The sequence below is a fragment of the Homarus americanus genome, unplaced genomic scaffold (assembly GCF_018991925.1).
Source record: "Homarus americanus isolate GMGI-L3 unplaced genomic scaffold, GMGI_Hamer_2.0 scaffold46583, whole genome shotgun sequence".
Classification (NCBI taxonomy): Eukaryota; Metazoa; Arthropoda; class Malacostraca; order Decapoda; family Nephropidae; genus Homarus; species Homarus americanus.
This window is the reverse complement of record NW_024731675.1, coordinates 2,283,489-2,302,309: the sequence shown is the minus strand read 5'-3', so window position 1 is coordinate 2,302,309 and position 18,821 is coordinate 2,283,489. Positions and strand designations below refer to the sequence as shown.

The following is an 18,821-nucleotide window of genomic DNA, read 5'->3' as shown; positions in this document are numbered from 1 at the left end:
GAGTGCGACCTCTCTCCACTCTCTCTCTCTCTCTCTACCGTGTCAGCAGCACCACACCACCATCAGGAGTTCAGTGTGGTGCCGCAGAGTGTGGAGGTGGTGGAGGCTGACGTCTTCCTCTCTCTCTCTCTCTCTCTCCCTACCACAGTGTCAGCACCACACCACCATCAGGGTTCAGTGTGGTGCGCAGAGTGTGGAGGTGGTGGAGGGGCTGACGTCTTCCCTCTCCTCTCTCTCTCTCCACAGTCAGCACACACCACCATCAGGTTCAGGAGGTGGGTGGTGGAGGCGCTGACGTCTTCCTCTCTCACTCTCTCTCTCTCTCTCTCTACCACAGTGTCAGCAGCACCACACCACCATCAGGAGTTCAGTGTGGTGCCGCAGAGTGTGGAGGTGGTGGAGGGGCTGACGTCTTCCTCTCCTGTGTAGTGGATCACCAACAGGGTAAAGCTCAATGGACAAGACGGCTTCGCTCTAGGTTCGTATCCCCTTCTGTTTTGTTGTCTGGGTGTTTGTCATGTTTTATGGTGGTTATTAATGTTTCGGGTGTTTTTGTGTTTTTACTGTTTATTTGTGTTTCTTTAGTGTTTTTTTTCGTGTTTTCTGATGTTTATTAATGTTTCTGAATTTCTTGGGTTTTTGTGATTTTTGTGTTTTCTGTGTTTTACTGTTTTTGGGGGTGAGCGTGAGGGGGTATACAAGCATCACCCTCATATATCATCTCATTCCCTCATTACCCCTCACCGTCCCCTCACGTCCCCCCTCTCACCCCTCCCCTTACGCATACAACAATAACTAGTCTCAGGGATCTCTACTTCTCTTCTAGTGAGGGAAGATATCTGGCGTCGTCTTCTCCTCCTCCTCTCCCTCCCCCCTCTCCCCCCCTCCCCCCCGCTTTGTGTGTCTAGTAGGGAGGAAAGGAATGGAGACGTCAGCCACACTCTCTCTCTCTCTCTCTCTCTCTCTCTCTCTCTCTCTCAATAATTAAACTTTTCGGGTCGTAATTTTGGCCAAATATTCTGGTAAATGAGACAGCACCTGAGTCCTCATTCACAAAGGTTTAAGGTCAAATATTCTCTTAAATGAAGCTGTGGTGAAGCAGTGAGTGAAGCATTAGAGTGAAGCATTAAAGTAAATGATAGTGAAAATTAGTGAAGCTGTAGGTGAAGCAGTGAGTGAAGCATTAAGTGAAGCATTAAGTAAAGCAGTGAGTGAAGCATTAAGTGAAGCATTAGTAAAGCATTAAATAAAGCAGTGGTGAAGCATTAAGTGACTGTGAGTGAAGCAGTGAGTGAAGCATTAAGTGAAGCTGTGGTGAAGCTGTGAGTGAAGCATTAAGTGAAGCATTAAGTGAAGCAGTGACTGAACCTATAAGAATGTTACCTTAAAATAATAAAAACACAAAATTCAGTGGAAATTCAAACCGTTAAGGAAGGATCCGAAACCCTGTGAAAAATGCCGTAGCGGTTTGTTTACATCCGTGACGTCATGACCCCTCCATCTTCCCACAGGACCGGGTGTCAATTAAGTGACTTTAATATTAAAATAATCGTAAAAAAAAGTAAAAAAAAAAGTTTATGGACAAGATATAAAAAAAAAGGCCGTGGGTTGGGTTACAGTTTCATGAATATTTTTTTTATTAAACGAGAGAGAGAGAAAAAAAAGCCTTTATTATTTACTTTTTTCGCTGTACTTCAACTTTAAGGATTCTATTTTTGTCCTTTAATGAAAAACTCTGTGTGTGTGTGTGGCTCTCTCTCTCCCTCCCCCCCTCTTCTCTCCCTCCTCTCTCTCCTCCCTCTCTCTCTCTCCTCCCCCTCCCCTCCCCCCCCCCCCCCCCCCTCCCCTCCCCTCCCCTCTCTCTCCCTCCTCTCAACCCCCCTACCTCACATCCCTCTAACACCCCCAGGCTTCGAGCGGACAGTACCGGGATATCCTCGCTACAGTTACGCAGGTGATCCAGACCTTGGGGAACATCACCTGGTAATTAGTGGCGTCACCCTTACGGAAGACGGAGAATACCAGTTAATGGTTCCCTACTGATACTACACCTCCTATCTGGGCGGCTGCTAATGTTACCGTCGTGTGAGTAGTGTGTTTTGGTCTAGGGTGGAAAGGAGAGGGGAAATAAGAGAGGGGAAAAGGAAGGAAGAGAGAGAGAGAGAGGGTAAGGAGAGGAAGGAGAGGAGAGAATAAGGTGTTTGTGTATGTGTGTGTGTGTGTGTGTGTGTGTTTTATGTACAATATACACTCATTTATATACCTATGTCGTATGAGTTTATTGATTAATATAAACATTTATCACAAATATCTGCATCAACGTCATAATAATCATCACTTAAAACAACCGAACTTTAATTTAATCATGAACCTTAAATATGAACCACCGAACCCCAACTAACGAAACACCGACCCTAATAACGAACACCGGACCCCAACTAACGAACCACCGAACCCCAACTAACGAACCACCAACCCTAACAACGAACCAGACCTAACTAACGACACCGAACCTAAACTCTCCTTCCTTTTCTCCTTCAGTGGCGCCGTCAGCAGTGGGTATTATGGGATGGGGTGACGGGCGGTGGTGGAAGTGGTAGAAGGCACGACATTGACCCTGGAGTGTGTGGTGACTGATGGCCGCCCTCCTCCACAAGCTGGCAGGCAGGGGCAGCCTACAGGTGGATCCAGGTGAGTACAGGTGGATTTTAGGTGATTACAGGTGGATTTAAGAGTGTTAAGGTGGATTTGGTGAGTACAGGTGGTTTAAGTATGGTAGTTTTAGGTGATTACAGGTGGATTTAAGGTGATTACAGGTGGATTTTAGGTGAGTACAGGTGGATTAACGTGATTACAGGTGGATATAGTTGAGTACAGGTGGATTTTTAGGTGATTACAGGTGGATTTTAGGTGATTACAGGTGGATTTAAGGTGAGTACAGGTGGATCCAGGTGAGTAAAGACAGACTCTAACTTAGGCGGGTCCTATTAAAACACAGGGGGTATATAGCATAGAAATCCACCTGTCTGTCTGTCTGTCTGTCTGTCTATCTGTCTATGTATCTGTCTATCTGTCTCATCTATCTATCTGTCTGCTGTGTCTGTCTGTCTATCTATCTGTCATCTATCTATCTGTCTGTCTGTCTATCTGCCTGTTTGTCATCTGTCTGTCTGTCTGTCTGTCTCTCTCTGTCTATCTGTCCGTCCATCTGTCTATCTGTCTGTCTATCTGTCTGTCTATCTGTTCATCTGTCTGCCTGTCTGTCTGCCTGTCTGTCTGTCTGTCTGTCTGTCTGTTCTGTCTGTCTGTCTGTCCATGTGATAACTTTAAAACTACTTCACAAACTGAGACAAGACTCGGTGTGTAGTTTAGTCCCTCGAGTATGTAAGCCGGGTTTACTAATCATCTTTCCATCTGTTAATTTACCCGGGTTATGGTCCAGTGTTTAGTACGGTGGTTAAATATCGCTCGTTGGCAACTGTGGACAGGTGAGTTGCTAGTATGTAAATATGGTTAATTATATACAGGTGTTTTAATTAGGGAGTAAAGTCATTATAATTACCATGTTTGTTTGTTTGTTTGTTTGTTGATAGGGTAGGTTTTGTTGTGTGTGTGTGTGTGTGTATGTGTATGTGTGTGTGTATGTGTATGTGTGTGTGTGTGTGTGTGTGTTTGTGTGTGAGCATTTTTAGTTCTATATTTTGTGTCTATTTTATATTTTCTGGGGAAGGTACCATCCACTTATCTAACCAACCTCTAAACCTAATCTAACCACACCTGTCTACTCTGCCGGCAGCTATCCAGGTAGACAGAATCGAGCCTTCAACCTCACCTAGAAGATGGACTGTAACGAGCCAGTTGAGAGTCACCGCTCTGGCTGCTGACGACGGTAGACTGTTCTCCTGTCAGGCCGTTCATCCCACGCTGGAGAACGGCCCTACCTCCCTCGTCGCCTCCGTCACCCTCTCTGTGTTGCGTAGGTATTGTGTTGTGGGAGGTGGAGGTGTGTGTGTTGTGTGTGTGTGTGTGTGTGTGTGTGACCATCCTACACTAACCCCTCCTCCTGCGCCTCCTACAGACACACCAGGACCTCCCATCATCACAGGATACGACCCCTCAGAAGTCCTATTAGCTGGAGAAAGAAGAACTCTCTCATGCAAGTCGTCCGGGGGTAATCCACGACCCTGGGTGTTGTGGTACCGCCAGGGACGACTACTAGACGACACCACGACCACCCTACGTGCTGGCGGTGGCGTGGACGACCTGGAGGAGGTACAAGGGGTGGTGAACGACCATGAGTTAGCGGTGACGCCAGGGGAGGACGGGGCCGTGTATGAGTGCCGGGTTACCAGCGATTTACTGGAGTTTCCCCTCACGTCTAATGTTACCCTCACTGTCTACTGTAAGTTTACTGTCATGACCTTAATGATGATAATAACTACTACTACTAATAATAATAACGATGGTGATGTTTACATACGATCAGCTGACTATTGTTGACATACGATCAGCTGACTATTGTTGACATACGATCAGCTGACTAATGTTTACATACGATCAGCTGACTATTGTTGACATACGATCAGCTGACTATTGTTGACATACGATCAGCTGACTAATGTTTACATACGATCAGCTGACTATTGTTGACATACTGACAGACGCACCATCCAGTTTAACCATCAAAGGACTGACTCAGGTGGAGGTGGGAGGAGCCGTCAACCTTACCTGTGAGACGAGTGACTCCAACCCTCCAGCCTCCCTCACCTGGACCATCCAAGGTGAGATATTAACACTTGTATGACTCCTGTTAACCATCCAAGGTGAGATATTAACACCTGTATGAACACCTGTGGAGTTAATTACACCTGTTGACCATCCAAAATATCACACCTGTACAATCACACAATCACTCAGTGTTTTTATTGATTTGGTGATTTTTTGCATAAGAAAATTTCGTGTGTTTTTATATATTATCGTAGTTTCCTGATTTTACCCCAAATAATAGATAATATCCCAAATTTCCCCCCAAATTAACATTATATCCCAAATTTCCCCCCAAATTAACATTATATCCCAAATTTCCCCCCAAATTAACATTATATCCCAAATTTCCCCCCAAATTAACATTATATCCCAAATTTTCCCCTGAAAATATTCCCAAGCTCTTTCCTTAACTTAACCACCGACTCCCCGACTTACAGGTGAGGTACAGGAACACAGCAAGTCGGTGGTCGGGAAGGATGGGTCGGGAGGTTGGGTGACCTCCTCCCACCTCATCCACCGCACTGTGACCTCCAACAACCAGAGTGAGGTCACCTTAGAGTGCCGTGCCCTTAATCCCGCTATACAGGAGGTCATTAAGAAGACTACTGTAGTTACTATTATAAGTAAGTCAATTGTTTTAAGTTAGTTGATTGTTTTAAGTCAATTGTTATAAGTAAGTCAATTGTTTTAAGTTAGTTGATTGTTTTAAGTCAATTGTTATAAGTAAGTCAATTGTTTTAAGTTAGTTGATTGTTTTAAGTCAATTGTTATAAGTAAGTCAATTGTTTTAACTTTATTTAACGAGATCAGGTTAGGTTAGGTTAGGTCAGGTCAAACTATCCCCTGACCTCATGATTTAACGTGACCTCTCTTGGCCTGACAGGACCAGCAGGCCGGCCGGTGTTCGAGGCAGACCTTAACGATGACCTGATGGCTGGCACCAGCCTTGACCTGACCTGTGTGAGTGTGGGAGGTCATCCACCGCCCTCTATCAGGTACGTCACAGGTCAAGGGTCAGAGAGGGAGGGAGAGAGGAGGGGAGAGGGAGGGAGGGAGAGGGAGGGGAAAGGGAGAGGTAGGGAGGGAAAGGAGAGGGGAGGGGTGGAGAGGGAAGGGAGGGAGGAGAGGGAGAGAGAGAGAAAAAGGAGAGGGAGAGGGAAAGGAGAGGGAGGGAGGGGAAAGGAGAGGGAGGGGGGGTGAGAGGAAAGGGGAGGGAGTGAGAGGGAGAGGGAGGAAGTGAGAGGGAGAGGGAACATATGTATCTACAGACCTGAACCAAATATGACCTCTAAGAATTGGGGTCTATTGGGACTGGGTCAAAGGTCATACTCCAGGGTCAGAGGTCATACTCCAGGGGGTCAAAGGTCATACTCCAGGGGGTCAAAGGTCATACTTCAGGGGGTCAAAGGTCATACTCCAGGGGGTCAAAGGTCATACTCCAGGGGTCAAAGGTCATAACTAGGGGTCAAAGGTCATACTTCAGGGGGTCAAAAGTCATACTCCAGGGGTCAAAGGTCACACTTAATTCCATCTCCCCCCCCCAGGGTATTCAAGGGCGAGGAGGAGCTGGCGACGGAGACGAGGACGGAGGCTGGGCTGACGAGGGCGAGGTTGGAGGTGGAGCTGACCCCAGCTGACAATGGTGTGGAGGTCAGCTGTCAGGTGGATAACCCAGCACTCTCCACTCCCCTCCACACCGCCTCCACCCTGTCTGTCCTCTGTGAGTACTGGTGCTGGTGGTGGTAGTAGTTGTGGTGGTGGTGGTGGTGGTTGTTGTGTGGTGGTGGTGGTAGTAGTTGTGGCCCAGCCCAGTCTCCAAGTGCCCAGCCTGCACCAGCTGTCGTGGCATGAGTGGGTGTTGTGCCAGTGGGTGCTGTGCAGAAGTGTGGTGCTTGTATTGTGTTAATTTAATTTTGAGGTGATTGTAGTTGATCCAGTGTGTGATTGGCAGAGGTCTGTCTGTCTGTCTGTCTGTCATCTATCTGTCTGTCTATCTGTCTGTCTATCTGTCTGTCTGTCTGTCTGTCTATATCTGTCTGGTCTGTCTGTCATTATCTTCACTTCCTCCTCCCCCCACACCTCCCCCTCCCACTCTCACCCCTCCTCTACACCCCCTCCCACTCACCCTCCCTCTCACACCCCCTCCCACTCACCCCCTCCCTCTACACACCCCTCCCACTCACCCCCCTCCCTCACCCCCTCCACTCACCCCTCCTCTACACCCTCCCACCACCCCTCCCTCCCCACACCCCTCCCACTCACCCCTCCCTCCCCCCACACCCCTCCCCACCCCCCTCCCTCCCCCACCCCCTCCCCACCCACCCCTCTCACACCCCCTCCCACTCACCCCTCCCCACACCCCCTCCCCACTCACCCCTCCCTCTCACACCCCCTCCCCACCACCCTCCTCCCCACACCCCCCCACTCACCCCCCTCCCTCTACACCCCCTCCCACTCACCCCTCCCTCTCTACACCCCCTCCCACTCACCCCTCCCCACACCCTCCCACCACCCTCCTCTACACCCTCCACTCACCCCACCCCTCTACACCCCCTCCCACTCACCCCTCCCTCTCTACACCCCCCCTCCCCACACCCCCCCCTCCCACTCCCCTCCTCTCACCCCTCCCCACTCACCCCTCTCACACCCCTCCCACTCACCCCCTCTACACCCTCTCCCACTCACCCCTCCCTCTCTCTCCACACCCCCTCCCACTCACCCCTCCCTCTCACACCTCCCACCTCACCCCCTCCCTCTCTACACCCTCCCACCACCTCCCTCACACCTCCCACACACCCCCTCCCACTCACCCTCCTCTACAACCCCCTCCCCACCACCCCCACCCCCCACACCCCCCTCCCACTCACACCCTCCCCCTCACCCCCTCCCACCACCCCTCCCTCTCACACCCCTCCCACACACCTCCCACTCACCCTCCCCCACACCCCCACCACCCCCACCACACCCCCCTCCCACTCACCCTCCTCTCACACCCCCTCCCACTCACCCCACCCTCTCTCACACCCCTCCCCACCACCCCCTCCCTCTCTACACCCCTCCCACTCCACCCCTCCCTCTCTACACCCCCTCCCACACACCCCTCCCACTCACCCTCCCTCTACACCCCCTCCCACTCACCCCCACCCCTCTCCCCACACCCCCCTCCCCACTCACCCCCTCTCACACCCCCCTCCCACTCACCCCTCCCCACACCCTCCACACACCCTCCCCACTCCACCCCCTCCCTCCCCACACCCCTCCCACTCACCCCCACCCCCACACCCCCCCTCCCACTCACCCCCTCCCTCTCACACCCCCTCCCACCACCCCCCCACCCTCTACACCCCCACTCACCCCCCTCTCTACACCCCTCCCACTCACCCCTCCTCTCTACACCCTCCCCACACACCCCCTCCCACTCACCCTCCCTCTCCCCCCCCCCTCCCCTCACCCCCACCTCTCTACACCCCCCTCCCACTCACCCCCCCCCCTCTCTACACCCTCCCACTCACCCACCCTCTCTACACCTCCCACTCACCCTCTCCCTCCCACTCACCCCTCTCCATCCCTCTCACAGTTCCACCCTGGGATGTGTCTGGCAGAGTCACCCCGACCACCGTGGAAGAAGGAAAGGTGGCCACGCTTACCTGCGAGGCCAGCTCAAGTCTCCCGGCCTCCAACATCACCTGGAGGTCACAAGAGGCCAGGCTGGAGGGCGCTATACTCACTACCTCTCCTGGACTCTTTGGAGGTACTGATGCAAGGTGAGTGGGAGGGAGAGGGGAGGGTGGGAGAGGGAAGAGAGAGGGAGAGGGAGGGGGAATGAACATATGTATCTATCTATCTCCCAGACTAAATTTCAGCCACCCAGTACCACCTACTAACACCCACCCTCACCTACTAACACCCAGCCCCCACCCACACAACTGCCCAACCCCGCCAGCTAACGCCTTCCCGCAACACCTTCCACCCACTAGCACCCACCCCCACCCGCAACACCCAGCCCCCACCACTAACACCCCCCACCCCTGCTTACCCCAACCCCGCCATAACACCCCACCCCCACCCTGTACCCAACACCCACTGCTTTTATCCCCACCACCACCGCCCTCGCACCCCTCCCGCCCACACAGGTCAGAGCACACCTGATGACTACAGCAGAGACAATAGCCGGGTTTCCAGTGTGGGCAGAGAATAGTCTAGGCGTCGCTGTCAAGACTAAATTGGTTCTTAATGTCCTGCGTGAGTATCTCTGGACCTGTAGCTGACCTGTAGCTGATCTGTAGACCTGTCGCTGACCTGTAGACGACCTGTAGACCTGTAGCTGATCTGTAGACCTGTCGCTGACCTGTAGACGACCTGTAGACCTGTAGTTGACCTGTAGCTGATCTGTAGATTTGCTGACCTGTAGCTCTGTAGCTGACGTGTAGGCTTGAAGCTGACCTCTTGACTTGCTGACCTGTACCATTAATCTTTGTCTTTTAGTAACCTCTCGTGACCTCTCTTGACCTCTCGTGACCTCTATTCACTGACAGACTCGCCAGTGTGGGTAGTGAGGCCGCCAGAGCAGCTGGACGTGTATGAGGGAGCCGAGTTGGTGGTGACTGCCTCTGCTGACGCTAACCCGGGCCCATTGAGGTGAGGGTGAGGTGAGGGCGAAGTGAGGGTGAGGTGTGGTTGAGGTGAGGGTGAAGTGAGGGAAGGGGGGAGGGAAGGAAAGAGGGGGGTGTGAGAGATGGAGGGAGAGAGTGGGTGAGAAAAAGAGAGAGATTGAGTGAATGAGAGAGAGAGAGAACAGGATAAAACACCATTGAATTACAGTAACTACATCTTCAGGTACTGGTGGAGACGAGGGGAGGAGACCTTGGAGGCTACGGCAGGAGAGTTAAGACTTGGCAGGATCTCCAGGAAGTCAACAGGAAACTATACGGTTAATGGTTATAACCCAAGGGGAGCTGTCAACGCCTCCTTTCACCTCAACGTACAGTGTGAGTTTCCCTGTTGTGTTGTGTTGCGTTAACCAGGGATGAACTGCGGCAAAATGTCATAAATAGTCTAATAATAACCCATTTTCTTTGATACTTTTAAGGCTAAACTATAACAAATTCATTCCCGTTTTCTATGATGCCTTTAAGGGTAGGCTAAAATAAACATAAACCCGTTTTTTTATGGTAATTTTAAGGCCAAACTAAAACAAATTCATTCCCGTTTTCTTTAATACTCTTCAGGTTAAACTGTCATAACATGCCAACACCTGTCATTACCTGCCAACACCTGTCATTACCTGCCAACACCTGTCATTACCTGTCCTGCACCTGTCAATACACCTGTCCTGCCCACAGACGGACCAGAGAACGTACAGTCAGCAGAGAGAGTGACTGTGGGTGAGAGGGGGGCGGCGACTGTCGAGTGTTCTGCCCATGCCAACCCCACCCCCACACTCACCTGGACCAGAGACTCCCACAACAGGTGAGTCCTGCCCACAACCCACATCCTACCACCCACACAATAGGTAAATCCCGCCCACAACCCATCTTAAACTCTCACATGAACCAGGATCTCAGTTATCTCTCAGTTGTCTCTCAGTTATCTCTCAGTTATCTCTCTCTTCCTCCAGCACGACCCAGACTATCAGCTCGGGCGTGGGCGTGGCCAGGCTGGTGTTAGAGTCGGCCTCGTGGACGGATACGGGCGTATATCTCTGTCACGCCTCCAACCTCGTCTCTTCGGCACCTCCCGTCGTAACCAGTATAATAGTCACACGTAAGAAATCTGTCTAAATCATTATAAACCTGTCTAAATCATTATAAACCTGTCTAAATCATTATAAACCTGTCTAAATTCCTCTAAATCCCTCTAAATCTGTCTAAATCCGTCTAAAAAGTCTAAATATATCTAAATCATTCTAAATCCTTCAAAATCTATATAATCCCTCATATATGTATTCTTAATCCTTCTAAATCTGTCTAAATCCTTCTAAATATATCTAAATCCTTCTAAAACTGTCTAAATCCCTCTAAATCTGTCTAAATCTGCCCAAATCCTTCTAAATCTGTCCAAATCTGTCTAACGTAACTATCTCGTCCCCACAACACAGAAGCGCCGACGGTAGCCGCGGAGGTCGCCGGGGCGGGTGGCACGTGGGCGGCAGTGGGCGGTGATGGGCGGCTGGTGTGTCGTGTGAGAGCCGCCCCCGCCCCTACCTTCTCCTGGGCCACTCAGGACGGGGTTGAGATCCTGGACAGTGAGAAGTATTATATGCTTGAGCCTCAGGTACGTCTGTCTGTCTGTCTTTTTTATGTCTGTCTGTCTGTCTGTCTGTCTTTTTTCTGTCTGTCTGTCTGTCTGTTATGTCAGTGGATCTATTAAGACGATCAATGGAATAATCTCTCTCCCTCACAGCTGGTAGACGGACTGGTGTTATGGGCGGGTGTCTTGGAGGTGAGGAAGGTTGAGAGAAACGATTATACCACATATGTCTGCAGCGCCACTAACGCCCTCGGCTCAGACACCGCCCATCTCACCCTCAACCCACCCGCACGCCCACATCCGCCATCAAATTTCACCGTAAGTAGGGTATAAATGGGTGGGTGTGGATTTACAGTGGGTGCGGATGTGGGTGTGGATATAATTTTGAGTCAATTTATATATAAAATTTCTTTGCTAATTGTGGATATACTCCCTCTCTCCCTCTCCCTCCCCCCCTTTCCCTCTCTTTCCTATCCCCCCTCCCCCCTCTCACCCCTCTTACCCCTCTCTCCCCCACAGGTTACAAATGTTACAGAGGCCACAGTATCTCTCTCGTGGACACCCAACTTCCAAGCTGGTCTTCCTCGTGGCTACACCCTGAGGTACCGTCCAGCAGGTACCCTTGAATACCAGGTACGTACCCCAGGTGTTTATCTATCATCAACTATATATCTCTCTCATCTCTTACTGTCTCTCATCTCTCACTGTCTCTTCATGTCTCACTATCTCCGTCAGCTGATCGATATATCAGGAGGCAACACAGCCGGGACTACCTTAGGTGGGTTAAGAGCGGGTGTGGACTACTTCTTCAGTATACAAGCGTCCAACGATCAAGGCCGCTCACATTACCTCACTCCACCTCTCCTAGTGACGCTATTAGGTAAGGTTATTATCTGTTCCTAGTAGTTATAGTGATTGTAGTAGTAGTAGTAATAATAGTAGTAATAGTAGAACCCTCTACAGCCTTACTAACCACACGTTCTTATATCCCCAGCAGGAGCGTCAGGCAGCAGCAGCAGTAGTAGCAGTAGGTGGCGTATCCCTCGACTGATTCTGGTGATCATGACACTAACTGGTGCTGCCCTTCTGGTGCTTAACGTGGTCATCATCGCCTGCTTCGTCAGGAGGAGATCCCTAGCTCGACACACGTCAGGTAAGGGGTTACTGGTGAGCCACGAGTGATTCAGGAGTCATAGAGATTGATAAATGATTCGTGTGTTGTAGTAGTGGTGGTAGTAGTAGTAGTAGGAGTAGTAATAGTAATGATAATAATAATAATAACGACTCATCTTGTCTCCCTCACACACAGGGTCGTCCTCTCATAAGACAGTGGCCCTTGAGACTTACTGCAACACCCCGGTCTCCACCCCCGGTCACCACCATCACCCAGAGGTCCTTCTCTCCCTCAACACCGCCACCAACAACACCAGGACCTCCAACACTGTCGCCTCTTATAAAGTTAGTACTTCAACACTTTCTCCAACACACTCTCTCTCTCTCTTTCTCTAACACAAACCGTATTTATATAGTTACAGTAGAGTCTCAGTACACTTTCGACGCCATATTTACCGTCAAGTTTATGTCAGATACTTCCTCTTACCACCTGAAGTGTGAGGACAAGAATCATTTGTTTTGGTCAATGGAGGATCATAAATGACTCTTCCATCTTTTGTTTACGTTTAGAAGGCTCGACAACGGTGTATAAGCGACCCTATTGTTTGTTTACCTTCAGGAGGATCAGCTGACGAGTGTGGAGAGGCGAGGAAGGTCTGACTCGGGAGTGTCCAACAGAGAGGGTCGTCCTGGCGTCACCCGGCTACAGAACGGCGGCGTAAGTAGGAAGAACAGCAACGGCTCCTCCTCTCAGAACGGCGGAGTGATTGTGAGGAACGCCAGTGGTAACCTGAACGTGGAGAACGACAACGGTGGAGGGACACTGAGGCAGAACGGCGGGGTGCCCTCAGTGACCTCCCCAGCAGCGTGTGTGAACGGCGGCGGAGGGTCCTCTCCAACCACGACGCCCCTGAACGCTAGGATGGTCCCAGCTCCTCAGGGTCACGTTCACCCCCCGACCAACCCTGAGGTGTGTTCCCTGACCTCCAGCACCTACGACACTCATGCCTCCGTCAGCCACCACAAGAGGCGTGATTCAGGTTCCCTCCCAGCCGACGACCAGGTCTCTCTGTCCTCCTACCAGAGTACCCATTCCCGGACTTACTCCCAGGGGTATGTCCGCCCTCTACCACCTCCAGGATGCCCACACCATCCTGCCACACGATCACAGCCGCTTTACCCAGGTGCTGTGGGCCGCCCATACCCCCAACAGGAACAGCAAACGAAGCAGCAGCAGCAAAAACAGCAGCAGCAGCAGCCAGCGGGACCCCCAACCTACAGCAGCTTAAACCCGTCCTCCCTGTACAGCCTCAGCTCTGAGTACTATGACGCCAGGTGCTCCCAGTCATCCTTCTCCCCAGGTGAGTTAATTAAGTGATCCTCCCAGGTGAGTTAATTAAGTGGCCCTCCTAGGTAAGTTAATTAAGTGGCCCTCCCAGGTGAGTTAATTAAGTGGCCCTCCTAGGTAAGTTAATTAAGTGGCCCTTCCTGGTGAGTTAATTAAGTGGCTCTCCCAGGTGAGTTAATTAATTGGTCCTCCCAGGTGAGTTAATTAAGTGGCCCTCCTAGGTAAGTTAATTAAGTGGCCCTCCCAGGTGAGTTAATTAAGTGGCCCTCCTAGGTAAGTTAATTAAGTGGCCCTTCCTGGTGAGTTAATTAAGTGGCTCTCCCAGGTGAGTTAATTAATTGGTCCTCCCAGGTGAGTTAATTAAGTGGCCCTCCCTGGCTCTGGTTGTGACTTAGATTGGGTACAAATTTTATTTAATGTCATCAGACTTAAGTATTATGATTATGGCCCAGTACTAATAGACCCCAGACAGAGGCTTATTATTATTGATGAGTAAAACAAGAATAAAGTGACGTCATTCCTTCCTCAGGAGCACCTATGGGGTACTCGACGCTGGGTCCTCGTAGCCGTCGATCAAACCCATCCCAGTTTGCCACCCTACAGCGCCCGAGGGCCTCACGAACCCCCGTCCCCTACAACCCTCAGAGTACAGGACACCAGTGCGCCACCCCCGCCCCCCAGCGCCAGGGAGGCGACTGTTGTCAACAGTGTCACCTGAAGAGTAGTGAGGACGACTACCACAGTATTACCGTCTGTCAAGGTCACCAAGACATGGCTGACCCTCACCACCTTCACCAACACCTTCGACGCAGCAGTTTCCACGGTCCTCTCCGGCGCGACACTCAGAGACACGACGTTGTGTGTCCCGCCTCACAGCACGGTGCTGTGTCGGCAGGATACGGTACAACACAGCATCAGAACAGTATATCTCCCCAGTACAGCACGGTGCAGCATCCTGACGGTGACAACACACCTCACAGCAGCCTGGCACAGGAGTACAACACAACACAGGGCTCCTCACCACCTAACAACAACAGAGGCCAACAGCTTCACCCTCACCGCTGCCACGCCCACAGCACCACCTGTACCTCTCAGACCAACCTCTCAACCCCGCAGGATGCTCCCCTTCAGGACCTCTCCCCAGCCTGTGCCAGTCCATCACGCCAGAGGACTGCCTCACTCAGGAGCAGTTCCTTCAGGAGTGGCGGCAGTCAGGAGGACCCGACCTGCTCCTCCACTAACTCTACACGCCAGAAGAACGTCCCCCTCAGAACCAGCTCCTCCTTCAAGAGCAACGCCCTCCCACAGGACTCTTCTCCCTCCTGCGACAGTCCTACACGCCAGAGACAGGCGACTCTGAGAGCAAGTTCCTCGTTTAAGAGTGATGTTCCTCGGAAGGATCCCGTAGCTGCTGCCGCTGGTCGTCCTCGGTTCCCTCACGACTATGTTCGACAAGGATCAGGCAAGACCAGGTCCTCCTCCACCTCCAAGACAACTACCAACGACGCCGCCGCTGATAAAGTCAAGTTAACCTCAACCTTCTCTGACCCGTCGTGAATGTTATCTCCAACACCAACAACCACAATATATGCTCACTGAGTGGTATGTTTACATGTGGTATACAGAGACAGAATGTGTATAATGACAATATTTGGAAGTTTAAAGGATAAATATATTTCTTTAGAGAGGAATATGTCAGGTGTTGCCGCCATAATAGACACTGTGATAGCAATAAGGTCTCTCATCCAATCACAACCTCAGTTTACTCAACGAATACTTTACATCCACCAATCAGGGTCCAGTTTGTCCAAGGTTTGTGTCTTAATTATTTCCATATTTTAATGAACTGAGGAATTTAATCTACCAGTAAAAGACTAACACACATTTATTTGCTATGATAAGTTAAGAGGAAAATATAGGATACGAAGTTACTAGAATCCATCTTTGTGTGGTAGGTTAAGTGAGTTAGTTAGATACGTTCTCACATCACCAGTTAGGAGGAAAACTAATCACACTTACCCTATAGATAACCAATAATATAATCCCTGCAGTGTTACCATGATAGCACTATATACATATCACTAATATAACTCTAATATATATATCATACCTAGAATTAAACATACCACATTATAGATAGAACGATAAGCATGAATATATTATAACACGATAGAGATATATAATATATTACCAAACTGTACACAGCCATATAGATATAGAGTTTTATACATATTTTGCAGGTAAGTGATATATATATGTGGTATATTATAACATTACACAGAGAAGACATTTTTATTATCACCAATTCTGTTTTAATTATATTTTTTCATGAATTTCGTTTTTATTTGTGTCTTTCGTTAAACAGATTTTATTTTAATTTGTTTTAACAGTCGAGTGTATGTTATCTGATGACGTATATTAGCCAATAGGAAGCATGAGTTTAACTACACCCACGACCAATAGGAATTAAGATATGGATTATGTTATTCTACGCTATGTTAATTATTCTGAATTTTTATCATTTATTTATATTAAAATTACATCACTGTTTACCGTGAAGTTAAAATGTTTGTGTGGTTAAACCTGGTTAAAAATTATATATCAAGTGTCTTGTCAATTATTACAATCCTGTTATTGGTATCGTTAATTATGACCGAAAAATTAACAGTGTGTAAAATATTGTAGATTAGTAAGGTGACCCAGGTATGATGTATGTATGTATGTATGTATGTATGTATGTATGTATGTATGTATGTATGTATTAGTTTTCCGGCTTATTTTGAACCCAGGGTAAGCTTTGTGTATTGATATTATGTTTTACTGTTGGAAATGTGTGTGTGTGTGTGTGTGTGTGTGACCCAGAGTAACACACCAGTCTACCAGTAGGCCTATATAGTATACCAGTAGGCCTATATAGTATACCAGTAGGCCTATATAGTCTACCAGTAGGCCTATATAGTCTACCAGTAGGCCTATATAGTCTACCAGTAGGCCTATATAGTCTACCATGAGCCTATATAGTCTGCCAGTAGCCTGTATAGTCTGCAGTGAGCCTATATGGTCACCAGTAGGCCTATATAGTAACGATGAGCCTATATATAGTATGCCAGTGGCCTATATAGTCTACCAGTAGGCCTATATAGTATACCAGTAGGCCTATATAGTATACCAGTAGGCCTATATAGTATACCAGTAGGCTATATAATAGTCTACCAGTAGGCCTCAGTAGGCCTATATATACCAGTAGGCCTATATAGTATACCAGTGGGCCTATATAGTATACCAGTAAGCCTATATAGTCTACCAGTAGGCCTATATAGTCTACCAGTAGGCCTATATACATATTCCTAACATAATAGTAGAGAGGAAAATTAACCATTGATTTTATAACTAACCTGTAGCGTTATATTAAGAGTTTTCCTTCCCTTTAACACTAAATATACAATTAACTCTGAAATTTCTTTTATACTAATATATAATAGTTAATATAGCGACCTATAACAGTAGGTTTATATGACTATAATTTGAAATTGTTTTCAAGGCTGTTTAATAATAGTATCTAAGGCTGAGGTTATTATTCTCAATATATCGTAAGTTAATTTTTCCTCAGTATAATAGATCGTATTTATAGTCAAGGTAGAGTCTCAGTTTAATTTGGACGCCATGATGACAGCTTAAGTGAGTCAGTTCCATACGTTCACCAGGAAAACTTAACTTACGACTTGAACTGTAGCCAGTATACTTACAGTACTTATACCACCCTAGTGTTAAGTAACCCACTTATGTGACTTTATATCCAAGTGCAATAAACCACTTTTTTATAGTTTTCTAAATAGTGTTTACTTTCTTCCTTGTAAGTATGTAAGTTATGATTCTTTCTGCCATTTAAGTAAAGTTTAGATATCGTAAAAAGTGCCTTTGTTACTTGTAATAATAACAACAATAATAATAACGATACTAATACCACTAACAACAACAATAACAACAACAACAACAACAACAACGACAACAACAACAACAACAACAACAACAACAACACCAACAACAACAACAACAACAACAACGACAACAACAACAACAACAACAACAGCAACAACAACAACAACGACAACAATAATAATAATAATAATAAGCCTTAATAAGTCTCTTCACTATGGTTTAAAAATCATTTCGCACTTTTTAATTTGTCCACGAGTTTGATCCGAAGTAAAGTTTAATGGAGGCCGAGAGAGAGAGAGGTATAGAGAGAGAGAGAGAGAGAGAGAGGAATAAGAGTGAGAGAGAGAGAGGAAGGGTGAGTGAGAGAGAGGGGAGGGTTAGTGAGAGAGAGGGGAGGCTGAGAGAGAGAGGAGAGAGAGGAAGGGTGGAGTGGAGAGAGGAGGGGAGGCTGAGAGAGAGAGGAGGGAGGTTGGGAGAGAGGGGAGGGTTAGGAGAGAGAGGGAGGCTGAGAGGGGAGGTTGGGGAGAGAGAGGGGGCAGAGAATGAGAGGAAATATAGAGAGAGAGGAGGCTGGGAGAGAGAGGAGGGGTTGAGAGAGAGAGGAAGGGTTAGTGAGAGAGAGGGAGGTTGGGAGAGAGAGGGAGGGTTAGTGAGAGAGAGGGAGGGTTAGTGAGAGAGAGGGAGGCTGAGAGAGAGAGGGAGGCTGAGAGAGAGAGAGGGAGGTTGGGAGAGAGAGGGGGTGAGAGAATGAGAGAGAGGCGGGGTGAGAGAGTGGGGGAGTGAGTGAGAGAGAGAAGATTAAAGAGAGGGTTAGTGAGACACACACACACACAGACAGGCAGAGAAGAGAAACAGACAATAATGAGAAGGAAAGAAGAATATACCCAAAAGATAAAATGCATTAACAAGATACTAAAACAATAAACAAGAGAAAAAACGGGGAATTGGATGAAAGTATAAATAGAAGAAAACAAAGATTAAAATAGGATACTACAATAAATTCCGTGACAAACAAAATAATTTAACTTCAATAAAATAAAAAATAAAAAATAATAAACCATTTAATATCAATAACTACTAACCTATATCAAATACTAACACTAAATAATCCAATAACTTAAATAAATCACATAATAATCCTAATATAATCCCATTAATCCATCTATTTAATCATTATTTAAAAACCTAACAAATAATTCATTTTAAATCACCATCACTACGTAAGCTATAAGTAATAAAATATAAAGATACATAAATACGATTATATTATATTATAGGATTAAGAACATTAGGATAAAAGGATTAAATAATTATAGATAACTTGATTAAGAGATACCGATGTTCTTTTGTTTATATCGTTGAGGAGTTTATAGAGGTTTAGGTATCTATTGCGTCATCTGATCAA

At 47.9% G+C, this 18,821-nt stretch overlaps 2 protein-coding genes across 2 annotated transcripts; both read left to right on the top strand.

Annotated features, from left to right (window-relative positions):
- The first annotated feature begins 2,636 nt into the window (after nucleotides 1-2,636).
- LOC121867654 (nephrin-like) lies at nucleotides 2,637-8,535 on the top strand. Its single transcript, XM_042367670.1, has 8 exons — nucleotides 2,637-2,691; nucleotides 3,797-3,976; nucleotides 4,079-4,402; nucleotides 4,662-4,781; nucleotides 5,205-5,390; nucleotides 5,651-5,762; nucleotides 6,312-6,487; nucleotides 8,345-8,535. The coding sequence occupies exons 1-8, from the start codon at nucleotides 2,637-2,639 to the stop codon at nucleotides 8,533-8,535; spliced, it is 1,344 nt and encodes a 447-aa protein (XP_042223604.1).
- Nucleotides 8,536-8,915: 380 nt separating this feature from the next.
- Nucleotides 8,916-16,471, top strand: LOC121867769. The gene is made up of 13 exons (XM_042367850.1): nucleotides 8,916-9,009; nucleotides 9,303-9,405; nucleotides 9,604-9,755; nucleotides 10,110-10,236; nucleotides 10,385-10,530; nucleotides 10,865-11,040; nucleotides 11,170-11,334; nucleotides 11,536-11,649; nucleotides 11,752-11,896; nucleotides 12,011-12,169; nucleotides 12,326-12,474; nucleotides 12,749-13,490; nucleotides 14,007-16,471. The coding sequence occupies exons 1-13, from the start codon at nucleotides 8,916-8,918 to the stop codon at nucleotides 15,032-15,034; spliced, it is 3,300 nt and encodes a 1,099-aa protein (XP_042223784.1). The 3' UTR covers nucleotides 15,035-16,471.
- Nucleotides 16,472-18,821: the final 2,350 nt, after the last annotated feature.

Bases quoted from the DNA above. Each gene is read 5' to 3' on its own strand.
- LOC121867654 (XM_042367670.1), top strand. From the start codon at position 2,637: ATGGCCGCCCTCCTCCACAAGCTGGCAGGCAGGGGCAGCCTACAGGTG. The intron at 4,403-4,661 runs GTAAGTTTACTG...ACATACTGACAG, and splicing joins TGTTACCCTCACTGTCTACT to ACGCACCATCCAGTTTAACC. The intron at 4,782-5,204 runs GTGAGATATTAA...CCCGACTTACAG, and splicing joins CCTCACCTGGACCATCCAAG to GTGAGGTACAGGAACACAGC.
- LOC121867769 (XM_042367850.1), top strand. From the start codon at position 8,916: ATGACTACAGCAGAGACAATAGCCGGGTTTCCAGTGTGGGCAGAGAAT. The intron at 9,406-9,603 runs GTGAGGGTGAGG...CTACATCTTCAG, and splicing joins GCTAACCCGGGCCCATTGAG to GTACTGGTGGAGACGAGGGG. The intron at 10,237-10,384 runs GTGAGTCCTGCC...CTCTTCCTCCAG, and splicing joins ACCAGAGACTCCCACAACAG to CACGACCCAGACTATCAGCT.